The sequence below is a fragment of the Phyllopteryx taeniolatus genome, chromosome 5 (genome assembly GCF_024500385.1).
Source record: "Phyllopteryx taeniolatus isolate TA_2022b chromosome 5, UOR_Ptae_1.2, whole genome shotgun sequence".
NCBI lineage: Eukaryota > Metazoa > Chordata > Actinopteri > Syngnathiformes > Syngnathidae > Phyllopteryx > Phyllopteryx taeniolatus.
This window is the reverse complement of record NC_084506.1, coordinates 27720530-27746070: the sequence shown is the minus strand read 5'-3', so window position 1 is coordinate 27746070 and position 25541 is coordinate 27720530. Positions and strand designations below refer to the sequence as shown.

The following is a 25541-nucleotide window of genomic DNA, read 5'->3' as shown; positions in this document are numbered from 1 at the left end:
CTCCTCCTCCTCCTCCTCTTCCCACCCATTCCTGACTCCACCCAGTTGAACAAGTAGCCACTGCAATGTTGATCTTGACAGAGTGGGGCTACTAATCTTTGTTAAGTAATGTTTTCTCTCACGTAGTGATCTAATCAGGTAACCACACATTTGAATGCTTCCAACTTTATTGCTCTTCCAATTCTTTATAAAATTACAGCTGAGAAATTATAAAAAAATAGGAAAATGCATTAGAAAAACATGTCTGGTTTACCTGTCCGAGTGTTTCATCAGACTGTACCTCACAGATAATGTGCTCTGTGATTTTAAACTGAATGCTGAATGAGTTTTTGAATATATTTGTTACGATTCGCTGAGCGGTTGTTGTTTTTCTTTTTCTTCTTCTTCCCTCCTGGCTTGGGCAGCCCCGCTGCACTTCTATCTACTGTAGCTTGCTGCAAGAAACAAGAGTACAATATGACAAATACTTACATGATCTTTGCTTTCATGATTCAAACTGCACTAGCAAAATCTAATGAGTGCCAAATCAAGCACAATATAACGTGCAAATTTATGATTTTCACTGTTTGCCGTGTGTGTGGACTTTTAGTCAGGGAAGTAATGAATGTCACCGAAGTGACTACAGTAAACTGTGCTGAGCCGAGTAGTTCAGACTGCAATGCTCTCTATTGTCCTGCTTGTTAGTTTTGCACTTACAGGCATGCAGCACTGGCACTGGTTCAGCCAGTCTCAGAAGAACGTGTGCAAAGCTCACCAGGAGACGCATTTGGTAAGTCTTGTCTTTTAAGGGATTCCTGTGTGCTTACATGTATTGACAGTGTGTGCGATTGTATTTTTCACCTGTGACGCAGATTGCGGGGGGAAGGTGCAGGGCACACGGCCGTGCTTCTTGTGGAAGTGCAGAACAACAGTGGGATCCACAGGTATCCAGGGCACGAGGCCAGAGGCGGGGGTCTTGGGGAGACCGCTGTGGACTTGGTGCAAGTCGTAGACCGTTCGAGATGCTTTCCCATCCGTTGCTTTTAACAAAGTCACAAAAGGCTCCCCTGGTTTGTGTGTGATCAGGTATTGTCCTTCTTCCATCCTACAAACACACATTGCATCACTGAGGGCGTGTCAGCGCATTCAGTGAGACTTCTTCCGATGACTGGAATGTGAAAAGTAGAATGTGGCATGTCTACTGTTAGACAGGAGTTCTGCAATTCCGACACAAACACATAAGCGGACGAGTGTCACAGTTCCAAGCCTGAGCCTGACTGAACTAAAGTTCCATCAATTTAAAACAGAACATATGAACAACTCACCTGCTGACCTACCAGTGCACAAGCCCAACAGTTACCGCATATGCTCTCGTCAATATATGGTAGCAATAGACAGTGAACCCTCCAATGTCAAATGGCCCAAAATGGGTACAATTTTGAGAGCAACCAGTCTTCTGCAGAAATATGCCTCAAAAATCAAACAAAACATAAGAATTCAAACTATTAGCATGCAGGCGTCATAATATTGTCCATCCATCCATTCATCCATTTTCTGAGCCATTTCTCCTCACTAGGATCGCGGGCGTGCTGGAGCCTATCCCAGCTGTCATCGGGCAGGAGGCAGGGTACACCCTGAACTGGTTGCCAGCCAATCGCAGGGCACATACAAACAACCATTCGCACTCACAGTCACACCTACGGGCAATTTAGAGTCTCCAATTAAGGCATGTTTTTGGGATGTGGGAGGAAACCGGAGTGCCCGGAGAAAACCCACATAGGCACGGGGAGAACATGCAAACTCCACACAGGCGGGGCCGGGGATTGAACCCGGGTCCTTAGAACTGTGAGGCTGACGCTCTCACCAGTCGTCCACCGTGCCGCCGTCATAATATTGTGAGCTATTAAATCTAAAAGATTAACTCTACAAGCGTGTTTTACTTCATCTTTGTATATGGGACTTTCTGCAACATGGGAAAGTGTCTGGCTCTACAATATGAGCCAAACAATTCATTAAATATGAATTACATTCACAAATGTATTTTACCAAACAGTAAATAGCATGGTGCTGAAAGCATAATGGCCCTGATAACAAGCAGACCAGAGAAGCTTGCTAACAAGCGGCTCAGGTTCACTTTCCGTTATTAGTCTGTCCGCCCTCTTCAAATGGTGAGAAGGGTTTTATTTCAGAATACAGTGGTTAATTTTTCTTTACAAGTTTGTATGATGGCTAAGAATGAACACTGGCTTGTGATGAGAATTGTATCTCTGTCATTGCCACAGCGACACCTAATTGACTATTTAGTGGTCGATAATATTAGTGGACCAGAGAGCCAGCTAGCTAGCGCGTACAACAACATCAATGTCAAGATAGCCAACGCAATTGTGCTGAACTAGTCGACTATCAGCTTCCCACTTGATGCAAATTTCATCTTATCTTCCTATTTACTGTCCTTGTAGTCTGTTTACTGGCGTTTTTTATTTTTATGTCATTTGAGAGTTCACTGATAACAGAAACAATCAATGAAAAAAACATTACAATGACTGAAAAGGCAAAGAAATGAGATACAGTGGGGGATAAGCACTAACAATTGGAAGAGTTTGTTGTCTCTCCAATGTCTCACGCTGTTAGCAACTTACTTCGTCAGCTTTTTCAGAAGGTGGTGCAGAATATTTAGTGACTTCGCTGGCCTGTGAACAAAAGTAACCATGTGTCACTGTGTTGATTTGGACATACGCTAGTCAATTTCAACACTCTTAAGTTAACAAAACCAAAGGCTGTGAGAGTGATGAAAACTTGGCAGTTGTGTTTCTGCTGATTCGCTGCTTGCTTTACAAGTCTTATCTTTAAATCGCAAGTGGAATCATCACACGAGGAGGGTGATTAGATTCATCTGAATCATCTTGCAAATCCGACAACTCACTTGAACCCACAGGAGATGTCGTCTCTCCACGAGTCAGGCAGCCTTCTGAGCAGCGCTACTTTAGAAGTGTGTGGATTGATGTGAGCTACACAGAAAGAAAGGGACAGAGAGGAAGCTAATGAGTGCAGACAACAAGAGCTTTCCTCCATCAACAACATAGCCAGTGCTGAGAAAGGACTGAAACGTCTGATGATTTGCTTGACAGCGTGGGGAGAAATACTCGCAGTCTCCTTTCTTACCTCCATTTCGGCAAAACTGTTAAGACTAAGATTAGAGCCACAAATACAGTGGAGAAAATATTTATTTGATGCCTCACTGATTTTGTAAGTTTACCCACTGACAAAGACATGAATGGTCTATAACCCTAATGGTGGGAGTATTTTAACAGGGAGAAACAGTATATCAAAAGGAAAATCTCGAAAAATCACATAAAACAAAAGATTCAAACTGTTTTGCAATTCATTGAGGGAAATAAACATTTTACCCTCTATCAAACTATGACTTGGTACTTGGTGGAGAACCCCTTTGTCGGCCAGTACAGAGGTCTGACGTTTCTTGTAGTTGATCACCAGGTTTGCACAAATCTCGGGAGGAATTCTGGACCACACCTCTTTGCAGATCCTCTCCAAATCCTTGAGCTGCCTTGACAACTTGAAGTTTCAGCTCCCTCCACAGATCTTCTCTGGGATTTAGGTCTGGAGACTGGCTAGGCCACCCCATGACCTTAATGTGCTTCTTCATTTAGCCACTCTTTCATTTCCTTGGCTGTGTGCTTTGGGTCATCGTCATGGTAGAAGCCCCATCCACGACTCATTTCTAGTTTTCTGGCTGAAAGAAGGAGGTTGTCACCCAGGATTTCACAGTACAAGGCTCCATCCATATTTCCCTCGATGCGGTGAAGTTGACCTGTGCCCTTTGCAGAGAAACATCCCCAAAGCATAATGCTTCCACCTCTGTGCTTGACAGGGGAATGGTGTTCTTGGGGTCCTAGTCTGAATTCCTCTTCCTCCAAACACGGCGAGTCAAACTGATTCCAAACAGCTTGATTTTTGTCTCATCTGACCACATCACCTTCTCCCAGTCATTCTCTGAATCATTCATGCTGGCAAACCTCGGCTGGGCCTGTACATGTGCCTTCTTGAGCAGGGGGACCTTAAAGGCGCTGCAGGATTTTAATCCATTACACCGTGGTGCGTTACCAATGTTTTACTCGGTGACTGTGGTCCCAGCTGCCTTAAGATCATTAACAAGCTCCTCCCGTGTAGTTCTGGGCTGATGCCTAACCTTTGTCATAATCATTGATACGCCACGGGGCGAACTCTTGCAAGGAGCCCCAGACTGAGGGAGATTTACAGTCATTTCATGTTTATTCCATTTTCTAATTATTGCACCAACAGTTGTCTCCTTCTCACGCAGCTTCTTGCCAATCGTTTTGTATTCCCTTCCAGCCTTGTGCAGGTCTACATTCTTCTCCCTGATGTCCTTAGAAAGTTCCTTGGTCTTGCCCATGATGGAGAGGTTTGTGTCTGATTGATTGATTCTGTGGACAGGTGTCTTTATACAGGTAACAAGTTGAGATAGGTGTCTTTCATACAGCTAACGAGTTTAGACTAGGTGTACTTTCTTAAAGTGAGAGGACTAGTCTGTAGGAGCCAGAATTTTGTTATTGTTGATTGGGGATCAAATACTTATTTCACACAATGAAATGCAAATACATTTTTATCTTTTTTAAACGTGATTCTCTGGATTTTTTTTTAGATATTCTCTCTCTCACATTTAACATAAACCTACCATTAAAATGATAAACCGCTCATATCTTTGTCAGTGGGTGAATTTACAAACTCAGTGAGGGACCTAATAATTATTTCCCCCACTGTAGCCAAATAGGAGGATGACCACATGATGATACATCAGCCATAAAGGAGGAAGTCTCGTATCAGCTGGGCCAGTTACGTAGCCTTTATTTTTTCGATTTAGAATGAACACGCTGACACGTCAGTAGCAGAGTGCATGAATATGAAGTGTTTTTCTAAAAATATGTTGTCAGAGATGTTTTCCATGGTAACACCCATGTTTTTCCAACAGGCGCGATAACCGTGAGGAGAAGACCCAGCAAAATAAACTTTGGATTACATTTTTAAAATTTTTAAAACAATCCAAACCATATGATAAAAAAAAAATAAAAAAAAAAAGACTTAAACTGCTACGGGCTTCCCTGTATCTTGAGGTCTGAGGTCGTTTTTAAGCTGTGGCTGTTGTTATGGCAACAGAGTAAACTTGAGTCAGTCTGCAGTGGGAGGTGGTGGTGAGTCATCTAAAGACTATTCTCTTGGTTTGTGTAGGAGTGTCCCCGCCTTGCCTCGTTCAATGTGTGTGTGTGTGTGTGTGTGGGGGGGGGGGGGGGGGGGGTTCTGTAAAGCCACATAACTACAACTTTATAGAAAATGAAAGCAGTGCTGAATATGTCACTGAATCAAAACTTCTCTTGATTTGAAAAATAAGTGAATTTTTTTTTTTTTTTTATACCTATGAAGGAAACTGTACTGGAGTGGAGCGCCGTCTCCGTCCACAGATGGCAAGCTTCACTGCTACTGAGACACTCCACCCCGTGACACAGCTGGTAGTCCAGCTTGGGGAAAACATGCACTGGCAGAAACTGGTTTAAAGAACAATAAAGAGATATCAGCCTGAAACGCATCAAAATGATGTTCATACTGTGACATGCATACCTGGCTTGCGTTTGCAACTACTTTCCTGGCTCGAGCTACAGGGACTGAGCTGCGCACTATGATGAGAACATCTTGGAGACTGTAGAGCTTGTACAGAAGGTTGCCTCTCTCTGGGGCTGTGTAGTCTTGTTCATCCTCAGCGCCAGCCTGTAGCTCCTGAGACAATATTTCTGTACGGGGTGGTGAAAAATACAGGTCAAATATCAATGATGAGCATGAACTCCAAATTTATTATACTGGGCCAGCGATTCACAAAGTTACAGTAATCTAAAAATTATTTTTATATCCAGTGCAATATATTTGTGAAGTACAGGTCAGTTGTACTATCTGATATCTGAATTAAAAAAGACATTATAATAAACCAATTTTAAGAAAAAAAAAAAAGTTACATCCAATGCAACAAATACTGCAAGACTGTTGAATTTCCCCTCTGGAGAGCAATAAAGGATTATTTTTGGACTTTTGAGACTGTAAGTGCTTGATTGGCTGGGTCAAAGAACAGAATGTGCCACGTGTCCCGCAGACCATACTTTGCCCACCGCTGGTCCACATGCATGCGGGAAAACATAATTTTAATCCCATAGGCCCGCGTGACCTAAAACATAGTAAGCCTTTGGAAGACAAAAATATGTGGAGTGGGGCGTTAGTTTGACACTGACTTTTCTTCTGTGGAGAGCTCGTGTGAACCACTGAAGGAGCAGCTGAGGCCTCTCCACTCTGGTACCGGTTTCTCTCCAAGTAAGAGGTCACACAGGGTTTCACAAGGGATAGTGGCAGGGTGAGGCGTGGTGGTTCGACACATCGGGTGGGTGAGACGGTCTCCTGGGACGAGGCGGGGCGTTTGGTGGCTGCGTCGTTGGCCGTGCTGAACATGGCTGTCTGCATGCGCAAGATCTCCCCCAGCTGGTCGGCTGGGGCCTTAGCTTTTTTGGACACTTGCCTCTGTGCTGTACCGTTTTTAGGAGAGGGCGATGTTGAGATGACAGACTCAGAGGTGAGGCTGACGGCAGGGTCGGGGGGGCACGTTGTGGGTCCAGGCGTAGGTTGCATCGTGGGGGTCGTGGCTTGAGATGGTGATGTAGCGTCATCGATGATCAGCCTCTCATCCTCAGAGTCCCCTGTGACTGCCAGGTCTTGATCACTTTCTTTATCGGACTCGTATCCTGGCTTTGTAGTGTTTGCCTCATTTGCTTCCATGCCAACCATAGGCGTCATCTGTACTGTTTCCAGGTAATGCCTCATCGAGCTGAGCTTCTCCTCTTGTGAACTACGGCCGAGAGGCTCACTGAGCTGTTTCGCCTTCGTTGAAAGTGGCGAACTCGCACTTTGAAGACATGAAAGTTGCTCGTTTTGTGTCTTCCGCACTTTAGAGGGTGTCGTGAGCGGTGCCTCTCCAAAGGTCTCCAGGTCAGTGAGGTCCACCCCAAAGTCGACGTCGTCATTGTTGAGAGAGATCACGTTTCTTTGGGAGCTCTCCTGGTTTGCAAATAGATATGGAGGCGTACTTGATAACAATAACAAAAAAACAAATAACAGTAATAACAAATGTGAGCTGCATAAGTGCCAGATACCAGTGAGGGTTTCTGCTCGTCCACAGGAAGTTCCGTCATTAAATGGAACACGTTTCTTTTTCCATTCTTTTTAATGGAGTGCTTTAAACTCTCCTCGTGGTAGATGAGATTCTTTTCCCTCACGGTTATTTCATTGTCCATTAGGGGTGACTCTATGTAAACAGTTTTCTTCTGAGTAACACCTGCAGAGAAGAGTTATAAATCACAAAGGCGTCATTACACTATTATCTAATTTATGACAAATGACAAAAAAGTATTTTAATATTATTTTTTGGATTACAGGGGTTTCTCTTTTTACAACAGGCCTGTCATCTGACATTTCAAGGTTATGAATTGTAATGAACTATTTTGCGCAAACTGGTAGTGTAAAAATGTGTCTTCTTGCACCACAAGAAGGCATGCTGTAGTTACTGGGTTTTTTTGACAGCCAAGCACTGTTTTTCATAAAAATATGAACTGTAATTATGACTTTATTAGTACATTAGTCAAGGTTAGTCATAGACTACAGCACATTCTGAATTTCGGGTTACGAAATGGAATTGTATCATAAACCAAGGACCCACTGTGCAGCGCGCCCCATAATTTCAACCAAATATCACAATTGCTGTTGCACCTTTGCCGTGGTTCACTTTAATGCAAACAGGAAGTTCCCATCTCTCAGCAAAGTCAGGGCCGTGGTTGTCCAACAGTGTGATCAGGGCCTCTCGCTTGAGACACACATGTGGCTCGTAGTGTGCACACAGCTTCTCAACATTATCATCACTGCTGATTGCCTGCCAAGCAAAACAAGAGCTGCGGTGAGGAAAACTTGGACACCGCCTGCTGTCCTTTGTGAAAACTGCAACAGCCAAAATAAAGTCTCAAAAGACCCGCGGTCATGAATCCCCACTCCAGCAGACAAAAAGAATCTTTGCGTCTTACTTTATCGGAGTAATTAAAAAAAAAAAAAGTGAAACAATTGCTTACAGCGTGCATGTCCTTAGCTTTTTTGGCTGGAGGATTTTCTGATGAAACACTCTGATAATCCGTTGCAAGCTGTGCATCAGCAGGCACAATCACAGGGCCTGTGATATCCACACTGCCCTGGGGAGATAAAAAGGGTCCAAATACGGAAATGAAGAAAATGAACCAACATAAAAAGAATAGTTTTGCAATTCAACTGACTCAAGTTAAATTTAAAACCACAGCAGAGCAACCATATTATACAGAATGGGTCCAAAAATTGCTGGAACAGCCTCAGCCAGAATACATTACCATGACAACAAGCTGTTTTTCAAAGGTGAGAGACAGTCCCGGGTTGAATGTTCCGCCAGTCAAACTGGTCATCTCGCATATCTGATAGAGCTGAGGTAATGTTCGAATACACTCCAAACGTACCCTAAAATAATCCTGAGAATAAAACCATTTTTGGTTTAATACTTACAGAAAAAAATAATAAATTGTGTTCAGTCACTGAAATACCTCTGCATATTGCAGGGCTCCCTGTGATATGAAACTGTAGTCGTCAGCACATGTATTGGCCACATCTTGCAAGTACCTCTGAAACTGCATCACTTCATGGTCTACTCGGGCCTTGAGTTGCTGAAGTATTAGCATAATCCTTAAATCAATGAATGCAACAAGGATTAGCCTGATGAAATTTATTGTTAAGGGATTTTATCGTCACCTGGGGAGGATCCCTGAGTTTCTTACTACACAAACAGCCAAGATACGCCCTCTGCTCTTTGATGGACAGGCTTGACATGCACGGGAAGGGCAGTCTGGGTTGAGGAAAAACATCATCCGCCTCTTTCTTCACCTGCTTACCTTTACCTACATACGCTTTTGTAGTATTCTTACTACACTCTGGAGCATCCATCAAATTGTCTGTAAAGGAAGTGTCAGTGTCCATGGTGTCCCAGCAGGAGTCATCTTTACTGATGCTGCTGCTGTCTTTAAACTCTTTGGTAGTAGACTTTTGTCCAGACTGAGCAGCACATACTGGTTTTGTGCTGCCATTCTCTGGAGGGCTTGAGGAGAGAGAAAAAAAATATTGGGGCAATTGACATGTCACACTAATGAATACCAATCAGCTTTTTAAAGAGCACATGTACAGTGAGTTATTTGAACAATGATTGAGTTGTTCGCATATTTTTTTTGCACCACAACGGACTGGAAATAAAACAATAAAGATTTGAGTGAAATGTAGACATTCAGATTTCATTGAATAGGTTTCTCAAAAATTAGCATTCAAGTATTATAGGCATTTAATAACTACATATTCACAGGGTTCAGCTCAGGCTCAGAACTTCCTGTGTGGAGTGTGCACACTCTCCCTGTGCTTGTGTGGGTTTTCTCTGTGGACTCCATCTTCCTCCCTCATTCTAAAAACGTGCATGTTAGGTTCAATGAAGACTCGATTATCCAAAGGCAAAAATGTGAGTGTGAATGCTTGTTTGTCTATGTGCACCCTGCGATTGACTGGTGTCCAGGGTGTACACTGCCTCTCGCTAGGGTTGGGCATCGTTTTAATTTGAGCGATTCCGGTCCCGATTCCTGTTCCTCAGTTCAATTCTGGTTCCAAACGATTCTGATTCTTTTAGGGGCCTGGGTCAACAAAAGTTTGCATGGTTTAAAAAAGGGTTGTCCAAATTATGAACATCAATTTTCTTAGCAGCCCACAGCATAGACTCAAATGAACATTTGACTCAGGGTTCTTTATAACCAGTATCAATATCAAACCTATGAACTAAAATGCAATGTGTGTGGTAGTAACCCAATTGACTCAATATTCATTAATTCATGTTTTACCTAAAAGTTAAACAGACCAGTGTTAAACTAGTTATTTGTGACTGTTTAATCATGTCAAATGGTTTATATGTGCAAGTGTTAACTTGACTTCCTGTTTTAAGCATGTGGCCTTTTATTTTGAAGGGTAACAGAACTCGGCATTTTGGCACAAAAGGTAACTTCACACGACACTGGCGAAAACGAAAAGTAAAACTAGACAGCAAGAAAAAGAGTAATGGATGGAACCAAATGCTCTCTAAAACGTTTATGTGAAATTTGTACCAATTCATTATGAGGTTGCTAGTTTGACCTTTGGTGAGATTTTAGCTCAATGTTAAGCTTCTAATGCGACTGTTTCTACTTCTTTTTCAGTATGGGAAAATTGTTTATATTTAATTTTTGTGTCTGTCATCAGCTCTTACGCTGGTTTGAAGAATAAAATAAACACTAAAACCCATCAGTGCAAGACTGCAACCCACCATTTAACTTGTTAGCTGCCTCAATGTTGGCATAGACGTATTTTATATTTCACACTCACCCAATTGATTTTTGACTGAAGTTCCATGCGGTATAGGCTGAGGCTGGGAGCGGGAGGGAGCGTGTCAAACTTCTACACATCATGAAAGCCTCCTTTGCACAATAGAATCTTATTCCGGGTGTTGCACTGAGGCGACTTGTCATTTATTTTAACAAAGTTAAAAAACACTTTTGTTCACCGCCGCCATTGGGCAGGAGCACGTCTTCGTGCCCGTTCTTCTACGTTGGTTTTCGCCACTTTCTTCTTTGGGGTTTGGGGACTGTAGGCATCGATACCTGGAACCGAAATTTTTAGGTTTGAACGATTCCGGGAGAACCGGCATGTAACTCCCAGTTCCAATCGGTTCTCGATTCTCGATGCCCAGCCCTACCCCCCACTGAGTATAAAGGCAAAACATTGTCGAGATACTTTTGGACCGAAATGCATCAGTAGAGTATTGAGTTCATTAGTTGATTCATTAGCATACCTTTGTAGAGAAGCCCACCGCTCTCTTGTACTGGGTGCAAGCGAATATTGATCGTAAACATCTTTGGTGAAGAAAGGAGCATCAGGGACAGGAGGGTCCTCCCTTGAAGGATTTTGCATTACAACTTAGTGTATTTTATACGTTGACATTTTATACATTTCTGTTCAGTTAATGCTAAATTAACAATTGCAATCAGATGAAGTACTGATGTGAGCTAGTTTACACTGTAAGTTGTTTTTTGTTGTTGTAATTGAAGTCTGTACAAGCAGAGGTTGACATGACATGAATATTAGGAACTATAAATCGACTATCATCATCCTACTCGTTCCGCAGTAAACTAATTTGAAGAATACATCGTCATGTGGTACAAGAAGACATGCTCATTTACCGATGTACTGACTGATACTAGGTATACTCAATAAGATTTATCCAAATAACTTTTGGATAAATTGTAACTGTCAGCGTAGTTTTAATGTAACATCCTTTTTTCCCTCCTTTTTTTCGTATTATACTCATTGGTGTCCCTCAAGGGGAAATTCAACTCACACTCCAATGTATACTTTGTGTTGCGCACCACACACAAAACCACATCCCACACACAAGGAGAGCTCCAGAGTGAAAGAGGTGCGCAAAAGAGTACTGCACCACTTGAGCTGGGATGGTGAGGACGATGCCACAAGCGCATCTCGCCAACAACCAGTTGCAATTTTATTTTTACATTTTTGTCTATAGTGCAACTCGGATCTGTGTCTTCCTACTCCAAAGCCCAAGTCCTTACATTCGGAAGTACTGCCAAATGGGTGAAACCTGTCTGTGAAAGTTCAATATAATAAAATCATATATATATGATTAATAAAGTTTGCCTGGTGAATCTATTTTACATTTTTGTCTATTGTGCGACTCGGATCTGTGTCTTCCTTCTCCGAAGTGTACTGCCAAATGGGTGACATCAGTCTGTGAAGGTTCAAAATAATAAAATCATATATATATTATATGATTAATAAAGTCTGCCTGGTGAATCTATTGTGCTGTTTCACATGTGCAAACAAAGTTAATTTAAGACAATTTATTGGGGCTGAATTTTGTTTATGTAATTTTTTTCAAATATTTTTTTTTTTTTTTTTTTTTTAAGTGATATTGTTGGGCAATGTTTGAATTGCCATTTTCCTATTTAATATTTTTTTCTCAAACGACATTCCAGCGCTGTTTAAAAAAAAAAGATAAATCAACTATCAGTAACCCAGTAATTGAATATTTTTTTTCTTTGAATACTTACTTACTTACTCAAGTAAATATTTGGAGGAGTACTTTTTACTTGAGTCATACTTGCTAGTAAAAGGATTTTTACTCCAATTTATTGGGACTACCCATCTTTGATGTACGTTTTGCTAACGTAACAGCGTCATCGATTCCTAATTGTTGTCAAATCTACACATTTACCACCAACTAAACACTATTGTATATTAATGTCCTGTACGCGACGACAATGCCAGCTAATTTACATCCCAATTAAATTGTAATATATACTGTACTGCATTACTTCACTACAGCGTACAGTACAGCTACGAGCTTTTCGCTAACATGCAACGTTTCAACGTCAAATATGCTGACAACCACAACAACAACTTGTCTCCATTCTGTCTGCGAAATGACTTCAATATTTGCTCACCACAGCAGGTCCATTACTGTTAGTGGTCGGCAGTTCGGAAAAGCACATGAAGAGCCAGTTAGCCGATTAGCAAACAAGCCGGGTGGTTTTCTTCTACTACAGAAATGATGTCAACTTTTGTCACTCTCTACACAGTGCTGCCCTCCTCCGGATCCTGACAAAATTGGCCGCTCTTCGGTGGCCAATTGATATGTACTTTATTCATGTATTGGAGTGTTTCCCAAACTTTACTGAGCTCTTACATTAGAGAAATCTCGCAGCACATCACCAAACAAAAATGTCACAGAAAGTATATGCACTGAAATAATGAGGATCTTGTCTCAATTTATTATAATATATAATTTCCTCTTTGTGACATTTGGGCCTTTTTAGTTGAACACTAAGCCATTATTCTGTTGCATGAATGGTAACAGGTGGATACACAGGTTAATTGTACCTTCTGCTATCTAGTGGAGGAACATGTAATTGCTGTGCCTGTCACTATATATTGCTGGCATAGATAAATTAACAGAGATAAACTTCTTCCATGGCTGTGCAGCAAGAAAAAAATATCATAAAACAAAAAGATGAATGCGATTCAATTGTAATTTCAGTAATTTCTTTGGGTTATTTGGTCAAAACCTGAGAACAAATCAGTACTGGTAAAAATGTCGCATCTTCAACATACAAATGCAACTTTTTCCCCTAAATCAATTTGTAAAACAAATGGAACAACAAGACAAGAAAACAGCCAAGAAAGAAAAGCCCATTACAAGCGGTAAATTTTATTATGGGATAACAGCACATAAAGCACATCTAAAACCGATGTGTCCAATGCACTTTTAATAAAGGTAATATTAAAGGTACAGTTTCTAAGTACAATATAACAACATTCATATTAGAATGAAAAGTATTTAAAAGACAACATTAAATTTCTTATTTTTCTTTACAGCCGTATTTACAAAATGAATCAAAATACTCATTTTCATATTTAAGAATCATCAGACAAGAAGGAGCAAAACTACGTTTGTGAATTGACTACCTGCTAAAGAGAGTTCTGGCCCCGAATTCAACATCAGTAGCAAACATGTGACTTAAAAATTGGTGACAACCACACGTTGATTTTAGCTTCCCCTCAATTTGCACTGCTCCTGCTTGGAAAAAGAAAGACTCCCCCTCTGCTTCAACCATCCTTCTCATTAGACGACCGACACGGAACACAGAACATGAAAGGAACCCAGATGTACAGCTATCCAAATACTTAACGCACAATGCATTAATTTTCAAAAATCCCAGAAAACAAAAGAAGTGGACGGACTTACTTTTTCTTTTTTAAGCTATAACTTGTGTGTGAGCATTTATTTGTCACTCAAACAAGGTGAGAGGGATGAGTCCGTACACTGAAATCATTTAACACTGCATGACAATGTTTAACACATAAAAAAAAAAGAGCAACTAAGTTTGTGAACGTGAGATTTGAACAAAACACATGGTCACTTCAGTATACAGAGTTTGTAACCGCCCCCCCACAAAAAAAGGACAATCTAAACCATGTATGCGCTTTTGCTACACCGAGAGGCACTCAGTGTGACACACTGTGTGTTATTGCCAGCATATTCGCATTTGCTACAGTGGAGAGGAAACATTGTCCTCGAATGGCCTTCCGTGTCCACGTTCTCCTTCCAAATGGGCAACAAAACAAAAGCAAACTGCCTGATCCGAGCACCACTTCCTTGCATTATGTGAGGATCGATGCAGACACAAGAGAGGTAAATACTTGACAAACTACAGCCTCAGTGTCCTTGCTGCTAAATTTAAAACTTACAATCAGACAAATAGAAATAAAACACAGCTGCATCAGTTAGCATTATTATTTTTTTCCATAAAGCATCCTTAAATAGCTTGTTACTTAGCAGATACTAGCTTTTGCTCTAAGTCAGGAGGAAATAAGTGCCTTATTATCCCAAGACGAGCACACTGATACAGGTACTGGCTGGGTAACTTTAATTACTATCGCTTCCATTATCATTAGTATTTATCGAGTCCTAATATCAAGATTAATACTGTATGCAGTGAAATGAATAAACTAATAGGGTGGCCAGGCTTAGTAATCAATTATTTGTTCACAAACGTACCTAGCACCACACAAAATAAATCAGCACACCCTAATACTAACTAATCCTAAATGAGGGAAGCAAACTAGAGTTATCAATACAATAGGGTGTAGCTGATTAACACATAAATATTCTCATCGGGTAGGCCTTAGTAGCATTTTTTTTCCTCTTACCTATACAGACAGAAGCTACCTTTATACACGTGATCAATAATATTAAAAATAGTGAGTGAACAGCAGAGGCTGAGAGCGAGCAATCGAGTAAGATAATCAACTTTCAGGCCATGTCAAGTTCGTGGTTCTCCACCTGGTCAAATATCCAGATGCAACTTGAGAGAAAAGAAAAAAAAAGAAAAAAAAAAAAAAAAATTACAACCCAAACATGATAAATAACAGGTGTATTTACATGCAGATGCTCAAAGACCAATATGCACAGAAACTAAAGTAAAATCCAAAATTATACACAAAGACATATATTATTGCTTGACATTCAATATGGCTAAAAATTGCTTTGCATTTTTTTCTTCAAAACTATATTCCTACTTTGAATCCTTATCAGCTGTGCTTTGGAAAATTACACTTTTTTGTTCAAATGTGACGGCCAAACTTTAAGCGTGACATAACATTTTCACAATTTAGTGGCAGGAACACTCACTTTGTCAGTCAGTTTATAAGACAAGGAACCACATTTGGTAATTTATACTCATTATAGGGAAATAAAACCACGTGATTTCTTCCAGCCATTTGATAAAAATATAAACGTTGGAATCAAATACAATAAAAGAATCATTATAGTTCTTTTTTTTTTTTTGTAAAATATTAAGCAAGTAAGTCTTGTAGAGCACTACAATAATTAACATTTCAAGGAGTGTCTTACTAAAGGCTTAATGACAATAAACCTTTATTGTTTTAAATCCATAATCCAGTTGCATTGTTGAAGACATTATGTCACACTTTAACTGCTACCTACTGAGGATGGATTGAGCTCAGTATTTCCCAAAAAGAAAAAATATATATATATATCAAGACCTTCTCGTCCACATAACCCTGTTCCTTTGTAATTATTAAAGCCTTGTCTGGGTTTCCCCTTCCCCCCTCCCCCCATTTATTGAATCACACTGACAACAAACACACACATAAACACACACTATTGCTTTTTACAGAGAGACAACAGAGCAGAGACATGAGGACCGTTTTACTATACACTGATTGAATAGCACACTTAGCACACATCAATCCCTCGCTTAATTAAGTGTGAATGTACAGAAAGAACGTCACTGTACAGGTTGAAAAGCTCATGCGTCTGGCAAACCCTTCCTGCAGACGCCACAACCACACAGCGATGGCGGATCTATTACTTTGAAACATTTTTGTGTCAATTCAGTCAAACCCGTAATTACACCACAAGGCCATATTGCTTGTTTTATACTGTAGGACATATTACAAAACACTCAAACACACTCTCCTTTTAGGGGGTATTTTTTTTTTTCTATTTTTTTTTTTTAACGTAACGTCAAGCAAGATTCCTGCAGTTTAAGGAAATAGAATAAATAATATCAGGAAAATTCCACCTTTTCACTCGTGTGTGTGTGTGTGTGTGTGTGAGCGTCTATAGCTGTCTCCTCCCTGAGCGTACACACCTCATCCTCTCGGCCGGGCCTCTCCTTCCTGGATTGTCTAAAACTTTTCCAGACTGGAAAGTTTGTTCTGCTGGGAGACTGAGGTTTTACTCGTGGTACAGGGCTTGTGCATCAGAGCAGATATTATTACTTAGGTACAGCATAAATACTACAACCCAAACAGATTTAGTATTGCATAAGAATATTTGGTTTTGCTAACAAAGAGGGACCCTGATGACACCTTCATCCAAAACAGATTGTTTTTTTTTTTTTTTTTTTTTCTGAGTGCAGATAAAACTGTGATTTTTCTTCTTTTTGGGGGGGGGGGGGGAGATGGCTTTGTAACAGTGATATTTACTTTTTTGTGTGTTGTATTAGCTTAACCTCAGGGGTGCAGTGGTCTATGTGTGACCCCCTGCGAGAACTCAAGTGATGTATATTCATATGTTAATTTCAACCATTCGCGGTGGAGCATCCCTGAACACAAAAAATAATGCAATAATCAAACCGGAGGAAAAAAAAAAAAAAAAAAGAGCAAAAAAAATAACTCTTCCCTGAGGGGTGACACAGTACAAGGCATAACAACACCTTGCACACATTGCACGGCAGAGGAATGATGGTGTGTAAGCAGCAAATAAAAACTGGATTCAATGTCATGGTTGGTGACAGTGTTGGCATGCTTCTAAAGGGATATCTTTTTAGACTTTTTCATTTACTTTTTCAGTTTTTTTTCTTCCATGTTGCCTTTAAAAATAAAGTTCTTCCGAGAAGTCGCTACTGAATTTGCTGGAATGTCTTAGGAGTCCATTCTGCATATTAGACCAGAAAGCAGACTACTGTTTGGCACATTCAGGTTTTTTTTCCTTCTGTTTGTTCTATCACTTTACGACCACACCAACAAGAAAGACACACTCGACAAAAACAGAAGCACAACAACAAAGCATTCTGAAAATAGCACTTGTCCTACCGTTTTATGCTTCTCTTCCCTAATTGTACAAACAACTGCTAGTCTAATTATTGCAGGAATATAGTTAAGTGCTATCTGACATCGTTTCCCCTCTCCCTCCTTTCCTCTTTTGAGTTCATTAACCAAAAAAATGTGTTACAAAAATAGAAGCTTTAGGACCAGACAAGGCTTTGAATATTCACTTTCCCTTCACTGTTTTGTCTGTGTTGCTGGCTTGAGAAAGCAGATAAAGCCACTTCAGAAATGGCAATACAAACATTTACACAATGTTTCTTTTTATGTCACTTGGCAGTTATGTTGGTTCCTGTATCTCTACCTTCCACTGGATGGAACAATTGGATTCTAGTCAGGGATCACTTGGCTTGGTTTGCAAATAAATACCCACTGGACACAACATTAGGTGCACCTGCTAAAGGATAAGTTGCCAAAAGCTAGAAACTAGAAATGTAAAATCCCAGAAGACTATAATGTATGCCATGGGAAAGTCCTAAATGATGGCCAAATTAGGAGTTAATGTGAAATGTATTTGTTGAAAAGGTTATCCTTTGACTTGATATGACGCAAAGTTGCAAAAGATGATAAAAAATTGCAATATTATATATTGGGCAATTTTGAGGAAAAGCAATAATTTGCAGGGTTGAAAAGGATAATCGCTATAACGTTCTAATTACCCCTTATTTCCCGTGTATAATGCTCACCCCCCCCCAATATATATATATATATATATATATATATATATATATATATATATATATATTAGTCCTCTTCCCAGACCTGTTATTGATGTAAAAAATCCATAACATTCAACATATTTGGGATTTCATTCTGATATTTTCAGAACATAAGTAGAGATGTCATGCATTTTAGTGACAAATGGGTGCAGTTTTGTGACATTAAGCTACGCTCATCTGTTTCTGTAGTGAGCGCATATGAAGAGGAAATCTTTTAACGTCCATATAATAAAAAACTAAAACAATGAGGGATATTTTCAGATGGGGAAGGGGGCATAATTAGAGCTGTCCAAATAAATTTTGGTTGCAGTTCTGTAATATTAATTAACGTTAAGCTTTTGCGTAGCCTGTAATGACATAGGATAAAAACAACAACAACAGAATTACTTCAGCGCATGCACACAATGTAGAAAATGTCTTTGAAAAACCTAATAAGGATAATACTTCATGTTTTGAACATATGGATAGCAGCAAATCGACGTTGCGCATTATACATTGGTAGAAGGGTTTTCCTGATATTGGGGTACAATTTTGGGGGTGCACGTTATACTCAAAAGCATATTACACAGAAATTACGATATGTACATTTAGAACAATTGATATGCCTATATTGGGAAAGGGTGTGAATATTTAGGACAGAGGTCACCAACATGGTTCCCTCGGAGACCAGGTAGCCCCCAGGGACCACATGAGGCTTGTTCTAAAAAGAAAAAAACAGCTAACCAGTGATGGGAAACTGATTGCCTTGAAGTATTGTTGCATAAATGATCATTGCAAAATGTAAAAACAGAGACTTATGGATATTAAGTGTTGCCTGTTGATATTTATATTTATGTACCTTGTCAAATAATTCTTGTGAGAAATCAATAACATGATCGGTATCTTAACATCCATCCATCCATCCATTTTTTGAGCCGCTTCTCCTCACTAGGGTTGCGGACGTGCTGGAGCCTATCCCAGCTATCAACGGGCACCCTGAACTGGTTGCCAGCCAATCGCAGGGCACATACAAACAAACAACCATTCGCACTCACATTCACACCTACGGGCAATTTAGAGTCGTCAATTAATGCATGTTTTTGGGATGTGGGAGGAAACCGGAGTGCCCGGAGAAAACTATCTTAACATATACGATTATTATTTAATATTGATAACACAATTATAGGTAATTTAAGCAAAAGTGTTAATTCAGAGCTGTGCAGGAAACTGGTAGAAACTTCATATTCATCAGTGCGCAAAATGGAGCTCTCAGTTTCAAAAAGGTGAGGGACTCCTGATTAAGGGCATGGAACATTTTGTCAAAGGTGACTTGTGAGAGTGTTATTCATCAACTATAACTCATCAGATAAAAAAAAAATCACTTTAACTCACTAACTTGGCCAGACTATGAATAACTGTGGGTATGATCGTATTCTGTATATTCTATAAAAGGTGATGTTTAAATGACGTTGAAAGTGAGCCAAAATAAAATTTATACAAATGCTCAGTTTTGATAGACCCTGGCACAGTGTAATCAATTTTAAAATGTGCTAATAATTGTGATTCTAATTTGCAGTGGTGTAGAATGATAGACTGATACTTTATTAATATGGAGGGAAATCCCACAATTGCAATAACAGGTGTTTCTAATATTTTGGTGACCTTACTGAAACATGTGACAGGCAAAATATTAGAAACAGCTCACAGTATGATTTCTCCACAAAACTGCAACTAGAATAATAAACCTTGTCATGACAGTATTAATCAAAACTGAGCATTAGTATCATCTCATTGTGCAGCGTGCTCATGACAGTTTTTCTTTGTGCTCATCATTTAGTATGGCCGTATGTATCTTACAGATACTGTAAATGATCTGAAAAGGTCGTTTTTCAAGTGACAGGCTGGAATGTCTCTCATCTGCCTTCTCATCGCCAGCAAAGCAGCAACGCCGACCCGCCCTCCAGACATGACCATCTCCAGCTCCCAGGACTAGCCTCTGTGGCCGTGGTTCAACTTGTATTTCTTCTTGTGCACATGCAACACATCACTAGGTAAATATACAAGTCTTAAATTAAACAAAGGTGTAAAGAAAAGTGCCTTATCAATTGCACAATTAAGAATCGTCTAACTACGAATATCATACATGTTATTTAAAATAGATTCTATAAACATTACTTTTTTTCTGTATAGTAAGTACTTATGACCATATACCCTGTAGTACATTATAAAACAGGTGGAATGGACCCTTTTCATTGTGTTGGTGCCCCGTGCTTCTCTGGGGCACCCGTCCAGAGAAGGATTAATAGCAGATGGCCTTACATGATTTCACTATGCAACAATGGTGGATGGAGGTTTTTGACAGCTAAAATCATTTCAGTAGAATTACCAGAATTCTAAGTTTCTTTTTTTGTTTGTTTGTTTTTTAACTCTTCAAACGATTGTCCATAGAGAGGTGCCGATTGCATCACCATGCCGACAGAGCCTCCCTCCAAGTTGCTGTGAGTTTGCGCCCCAAGCAACGTGTCCAGAAGATTTCGACAGAATACGAGAAAGAAAAGAAAAAAGCAGAACGTGACCAAAATGTGCGCATTTCACATTTGAATGTGTGCAACTGCTCTGAAAAGAGGCAATTATTGCAGTTTTCTCAAAAAAAAAAAAAATATTTCGGTGCCTAATGAAAGATTTGAACACCAAATCCAATGATTTGTACAATTTAAAGCCAGATGCATCAAAACATAGTTAAAGTAAATCCTGCCGAATGAACACATGATTGACATCCATCGTCACAGAAATGCGCAAAAGATGGTCAAGTTCAACTGGGCAGAAATTGTTTGTCTTCGTGTTGGACGGGGTGTTGGCTCCCCCAAGTCTTCCAAAGAGAACCACTGAAGTAAACCTTGAGAATCAACTCCATCAGCCCTACGCTTCGATGAAAAAGAAGATGTTGAGCAGCGTGCCATCTTGTCCACTCTGGTTTGTGCAGGGCACCAAAATAAAGTGTCTCAGATTCCTCCTCCACATTCCCCTACGGTGGGCGCTCTGGCACCTGGCAGGGACGCTACCCGTCAACGGGCATGGACTGCTCAAAGTCTGATCCGAACAGCTCCTTATATAAGGGGGGGAAGTGGGCACGCACAATGTCTGGATATATTGCTTTGAAAGCCGTAAGCTTTTCTGTATGCCTACTGCACAGCGCCCGCAGTGTCGACACTTTGCATATCAACTGTGGAGACAGACAGAGCAGAGACAAGCTGTTTAGATTCACAGCAAGACCAGGAGGACATCGACTAACGGTGCTGGAACACATTTCTCCCCTCCCTTACCGTGTTTGGACTCCCACATGGGGGCAAACTTGACGTGTAAATATTGAGACAAGCGCTGAGGCGTGAGGAAAGTTGACACTACGATTGATAAGGCACCACTTCTGTTTCAATAAAAATGCATTTTGTGTGCCATCATGAAAAATTCCCCAGAGAAGCGTTGGAATAACACTTTATCGGGCGAGGTAACACATTTGGCAACTTAAGTGATGTTCCAAATAGAGCACGTGGGCCCCGTTATGAGGTAGGAGAGCCAATAAAAATGAGAAATGCATGGTCGTAGACCAGTGATTCCCAACCATTGAGCAATTGTCCAGTTTTACTAAGTTAATTGGTCTGAAAAGTATTTATTTACTACAAATATTGTATCTTTAATTCTTCTTTAATGTGTCTACCTATGCCAGCGACATATAATGACACACAGAACTATTAAAGGCTCTTCCACTAGTTGGCAGAAGGTACCATTAACTTGACGTTTTTGTTTGTTGGTGCATTGTCAGATTTCAATGTAAAATATCTGTCTTGGCTCAATAAAGCTTGGGAAGCACCAGGTAACGCGGGCAACAGTATGTGGTCAACAAAAAACAATTAGTTTCCAATAATGAATGAGCTCAAATGAAACTGTTAATTAAGTTTGTGATGACACCATTTCTTTAAAATTGAAAGGACATTTTTAACCTATGCTGGGATCTCAACAACTGTTACAAGTACACAAAAGTGGGATCTGTAATCGGCGCACAAAAAAATGGATTGTGTTCTGGTGTTCTGGTGGTGGAGAGACAACTAAACTGTATATGTACCGTATATACATATATAAATAAATAATCATATTTTTAATACATCACCGACAAGCATTGCAAAGTACGCAAATAATTGTACAGATTTTAAATCTTGAATTTCCCGGTATATTAATAAGTGCCTAAAGTGTTAAGTATGAGGTAGTTACAGTTCCTAAACAATGGCAAAACCTGGTCTCATGAGCAGTTAGTAGGATATACAGTATGACAAAAAGTCATGCACTGTAATTTATAGAGCACTCAATAGTTTATGGTTGATGAGTTGATATTCTTGGTAACAATGCTTAATTTTCATCAACACATCTCCATAATACTAATAGGTGTTCTTAACATATTGGTTAAGTTATTCATTACAGGGGCAAATACAGCTTTGTTCTAAAGAAAAATAACAACAATCTACAACCACATTAATACAAATACTGTTAAAATAATACCTCTCTGTGAGTCTTTGTCAAGCAAAAGTGAGCTCACTATTTTGCAAAGGCATAACGTTTTAAACAACTCTTTTATTGCCTCTCATTAGATTGTACAAGTGTGCCTAAAGTTTTGGATGGTTTGTGTATAATGCTTAACATTTTCTCTGATATCCTTCCCCCTGCTCAAGGCACTCTCAGTGGAAAAATTGTATATTTGGTGTACATAATGGGCATATTGTCTTAAGTCAGTACCTTTGTAAGAATGCCGTCCTCTCGGTGGTTCTTCTGCAGGACGTGCTGGAGAGCCAACTGAATCTTCTGCTGAAGTTTCTCCACTTTCACCTTCTCCTGGAGCCAAGATCGGTCTGTGAGGTAAAGTGATCACACCATTAGTCAGCAATCTCCAATCAGTTATAAGAAAAGTACATTCAGGGTACTAATTTTAGGTATTGATTGATAAAGAAACAGGCGGGTGGTACATTTGTTCCTTGTCACCGCAAAATCGGGGTTGGGTGTCTTTTCTCTTTTTGCACTGTGACTGACACCTACCAGCAGACATCAACACAAAGGCAGAGAACAGGGCGATCTCATCCTCAGACAGGTGCATCGAACACAAGTTTTTCCCAAACTCGAAGACGGAGCTGATCAAGTCGTCACAGCCTGCCACAGCAAAGGACATAGCGAGAGAGCTTAGGATGAGGGAGACCAAAGAACAACATTCACTCTTGATCTTTATTGGGAGAGAGGCACACAGGGAGGGGAGAGGAAGGGGAAGAGGAGGAAAAAATAAAGAATAACAGAGCTGCACGCTGACAGCACATGGGAACATCTTAAGCAGAACAGGCACTGCTTTTACTGAGTTTTGGCAGTTGGGTGGTATTATGCAAGGCAAAATTAGGTCACTATCAAGGTGTTTAGTTGAATCAATTACCAGGCATAGAAGGCGAATGCCGATGCAACTCGGGAGGCCTATCACTCCTGTCGGCCTCCTCCAGAAGTGACCGATGGGAGATTGTGAGTGCATGCATAACGTATCAACAGCACAGTGGATGGGAAATTCATGAACACATTCACTGCCGGCCGTCTTCAAAGTAGAGTTCCCCATATTGCCAGCAGTTCTAAAGCATTTTGACTGATTTTTCAAGACCCAAAGAATATTGTGTTCTGTGACAATATATGCACCCAACCCACCAAAAGAAAGATTAGACTCTTTTCTTTCCTCAGAATTTTCTTTTCGTTTGTTTCTAGCTTTTTCAGTTCTTTAGTAATCTGCAGTTTCTCCAAAAACACTGATTTCTAACCAAACAGAAACATGTCAAGCAGAAAAATGGCTTTGACACTAATATTTTTTGCTTTCATGATACATCATACTAACTAAACAAGACTTTTGATGACAAAATAATAATTCATATTAGGGTGCTACTAATGAGTTTTAAAATTATCGATTCATCTGCTGATTATGTTTTTGCTAAATCGATGAATCAGAAAAAAAACCTTAAAATGTCCATCTATTCAAAAAACAGAACACTTCACCAAATTGACAGTGCAGAAAATCCACAAACATAAAGTGAATATGAGTCAGTTACCGATTTAGTCCATAAAATGCCAGAAAATAGGCGAAAATGTTGATAGTTGTTTTCCAAAGTAAAAAAAAAGACGTTTCCAAATGTCTTATTTTGATGAAACACAAAGTTAATCAGTCTGCTTTATTATTATTATTATAACAAGTATAATTATTAATATTTACTGTTGAGAGGCTGAAATTCTGAGGATCTGGACAATTTTAAGTTAAACAAGGTCTCTAAATGATTAATGTGATAATTGATTACTTGTAGATTAATCCTTGCACCTCTAATTCATATAGAGCTGTACAACTAAGAAATGTGATGTGAGTGATGTTGACTCACCGCATATCTTGAGTTGATCAACAGCGGCCTTTTTACATGGCATTCACTCCATGAACTACGCCATCTTTTCTACTAACCAGCGAAACATATACCTTTGTTTATACCATAAATATACAAACTCTGTACGAGTTTGAGACGCTTCAAGTTGTCTGACTTCCATGTTGCAATTTCCCTCATAATCGACATGAGAAGCTGAGATACACCCGCTAATCTTTATCTTCCAGTCAAAAGCTGTGCTGATCTCAAATCAAAAGCGATGGACTGCAGCCATCTACAGGGATCTGTTAGTCATTACAGTGGTTTACAAATCTGAATCACACAGATAAGTTGGGCTGCCAGTGGCAGCTGGTTGGATTCCAGCTGACGAATATAAACGTACATGGCACTGAATGAGTGAGGCAATTAATTGCAAACTCTCAATTGTAACTGTGAATGCGAGCATGAATGTTTTTTGCTGTGCGCTTGGTAGGTGATATGTTAGCCTGTCTCTTCCTCAAAAGTCACTTAGATAGACTCCAGCTCGATACAGAAATATATAGAAAACGTATGGCTTGATGGATATATACTGTACACAGTACGAGCAGAGTGTGTCAGGTAACTTACACTAACTACATCAAGAAGGATAAATTCAACATATCTCCAACCACTGCGGGACACATTTGCATATTTTTCACCTTGAAAAAAATGGAAGTGGAGGAAAATCCTTGGTGGGGGGCTCAGTGATGTCATGACAGCTAAACAAAAATGCTATTTGAGCTATCTGAGATTCTTTATGTCAGCCTATCAGTGATGGTTTTGATAGCTTTCTCCCAAAAGGCGCTCTGTCTGGCTGTATTTATTCCACAGTTACAGGAGTCAGATGCAACCATGCCTCGCTATCATCTCGCTCCTGGCATAAATGAGCGCCGCAGAGACGGGCGATGCCAGGTAAAGCAGGGATGAACGCCCAGTGTTTGCTTCAAGGCCTTCAGTATTTTGTGGAGCAGATTAAGAGATTCTAATTTTGGCTGGTACATCAAGGGAAAAAGAGTGAGGCACATACACTCACACACACACACACACACACAAA

The 25541-nt window shown here is 40.0% G+C and overlaps 2 protein-coding genes and 1 long non-coding RNA gene across 6 annotated transcripts in view; 1 reads left to right on the top strand and 2 right to left on the bottom strand.

Moving 5' to 3' along the window:
- The first annotated feature begins 57 nt into the window (after positions 1 to 57).
- LOC133478399 (uncharacterized) lies at positions 58 to 5595 on the top strand. 2 transcript variants are annotated; one of them, XR_009788667.1, is made up of 4 exons: positions 58 to 138; positions 685 to 769; positions 852 to 1065; positions 4988 to 5298. It is a non-coding gene; the product is annotated as an uncharacterized LOC133478399 (long non-coding RNA). The 2 variants fall into 2 exon arrangements; XR_009788666.1 differs by lacking the exon at positions 4988 to 5298 and adding an exon at positions 5437 to 5595 and having other exon boundaries at positions 59 to 138.
- ice2 (interactor of little elongator complex ELL subunit 2) lies at positions 111 to 12793 on the bottom strand. 3 transcript variants are annotated; one of them, XM_061774425.1, is made up of 16 exons: positions 12645 to 12675; positions 10976 to 11077; positions 10510 to 10784; positions 8869 to 9211; positions 8664 to 8783; positions 8457 to 8591; positions 8169 to 8285; positions 7816 to 7975; positions 7203 to 7384; positions 6291 to 7107; positions 5632 to 5801; positions 5429 to 5558; positions 2903 to 2987; positions 2619 to 2669; positions 841 to 1084; positions 111 to 434 (listed from the first exon to the last, which is right to left on the bottom strand). In XM_061774425.1, the coding sequence occupies exons 3-16, from the start codon at positions 10650 to 10652 to the stop codon at positions 306 to 308; spliced, it is 2826 nt and encodes a 941-aa protein (XP_061630409.1). In that variant the 5' UTR covers positions 10653 to 10784; positions 10976 to 11077; positions 12645 to 12675; the 3' UTR covers positions 111 to 305. The 3 variants fall into 3 exon arrangements, with proteins under 3 accessions (XP_061630409.1, XP_061630410.1, XP_061630411.1); XM_061774426.1 differs by lacking the exon at positions 10510 to 10784 and having other exon boundaries at positions 12645 to 12793; XM_061774427.1 differs by lacking the exons at positions 10510 to 10784; positions 10976 to 11077 and having other exon boundaries at positions 12645 to 12755.
- Positions 12794 to 13388: 595 nt separating this feature from the next.
- LOC133478394 (nuclear receptor ROR-alpha A) overlaps positions 13389 to 25541 on the bottom strand; it is a 62708-nt gene continuing 50555 nt past the window's right edge. Inside the window, exons 8-10 of the mRNA XM_061774424.1 lie at positions 23115 to 23225; positions 22818 to 22930; positions 13389 to 21255 (exon numbers count right to left, since the gene is read on the bottom strand). Of these exons, the coding sequence (XP_061630408.1) occupies positions 21091 to 21255; positions 22818 to 22930; positions 23115 to 23225 (389 nt within the window). The 3' untranslated portion in view covers positions 13389 to 21090. The remainder of the gene's footprint in view (positions 21256 to 22817; positions 22931 to 23114; positions 23226 to 25541) is intronic.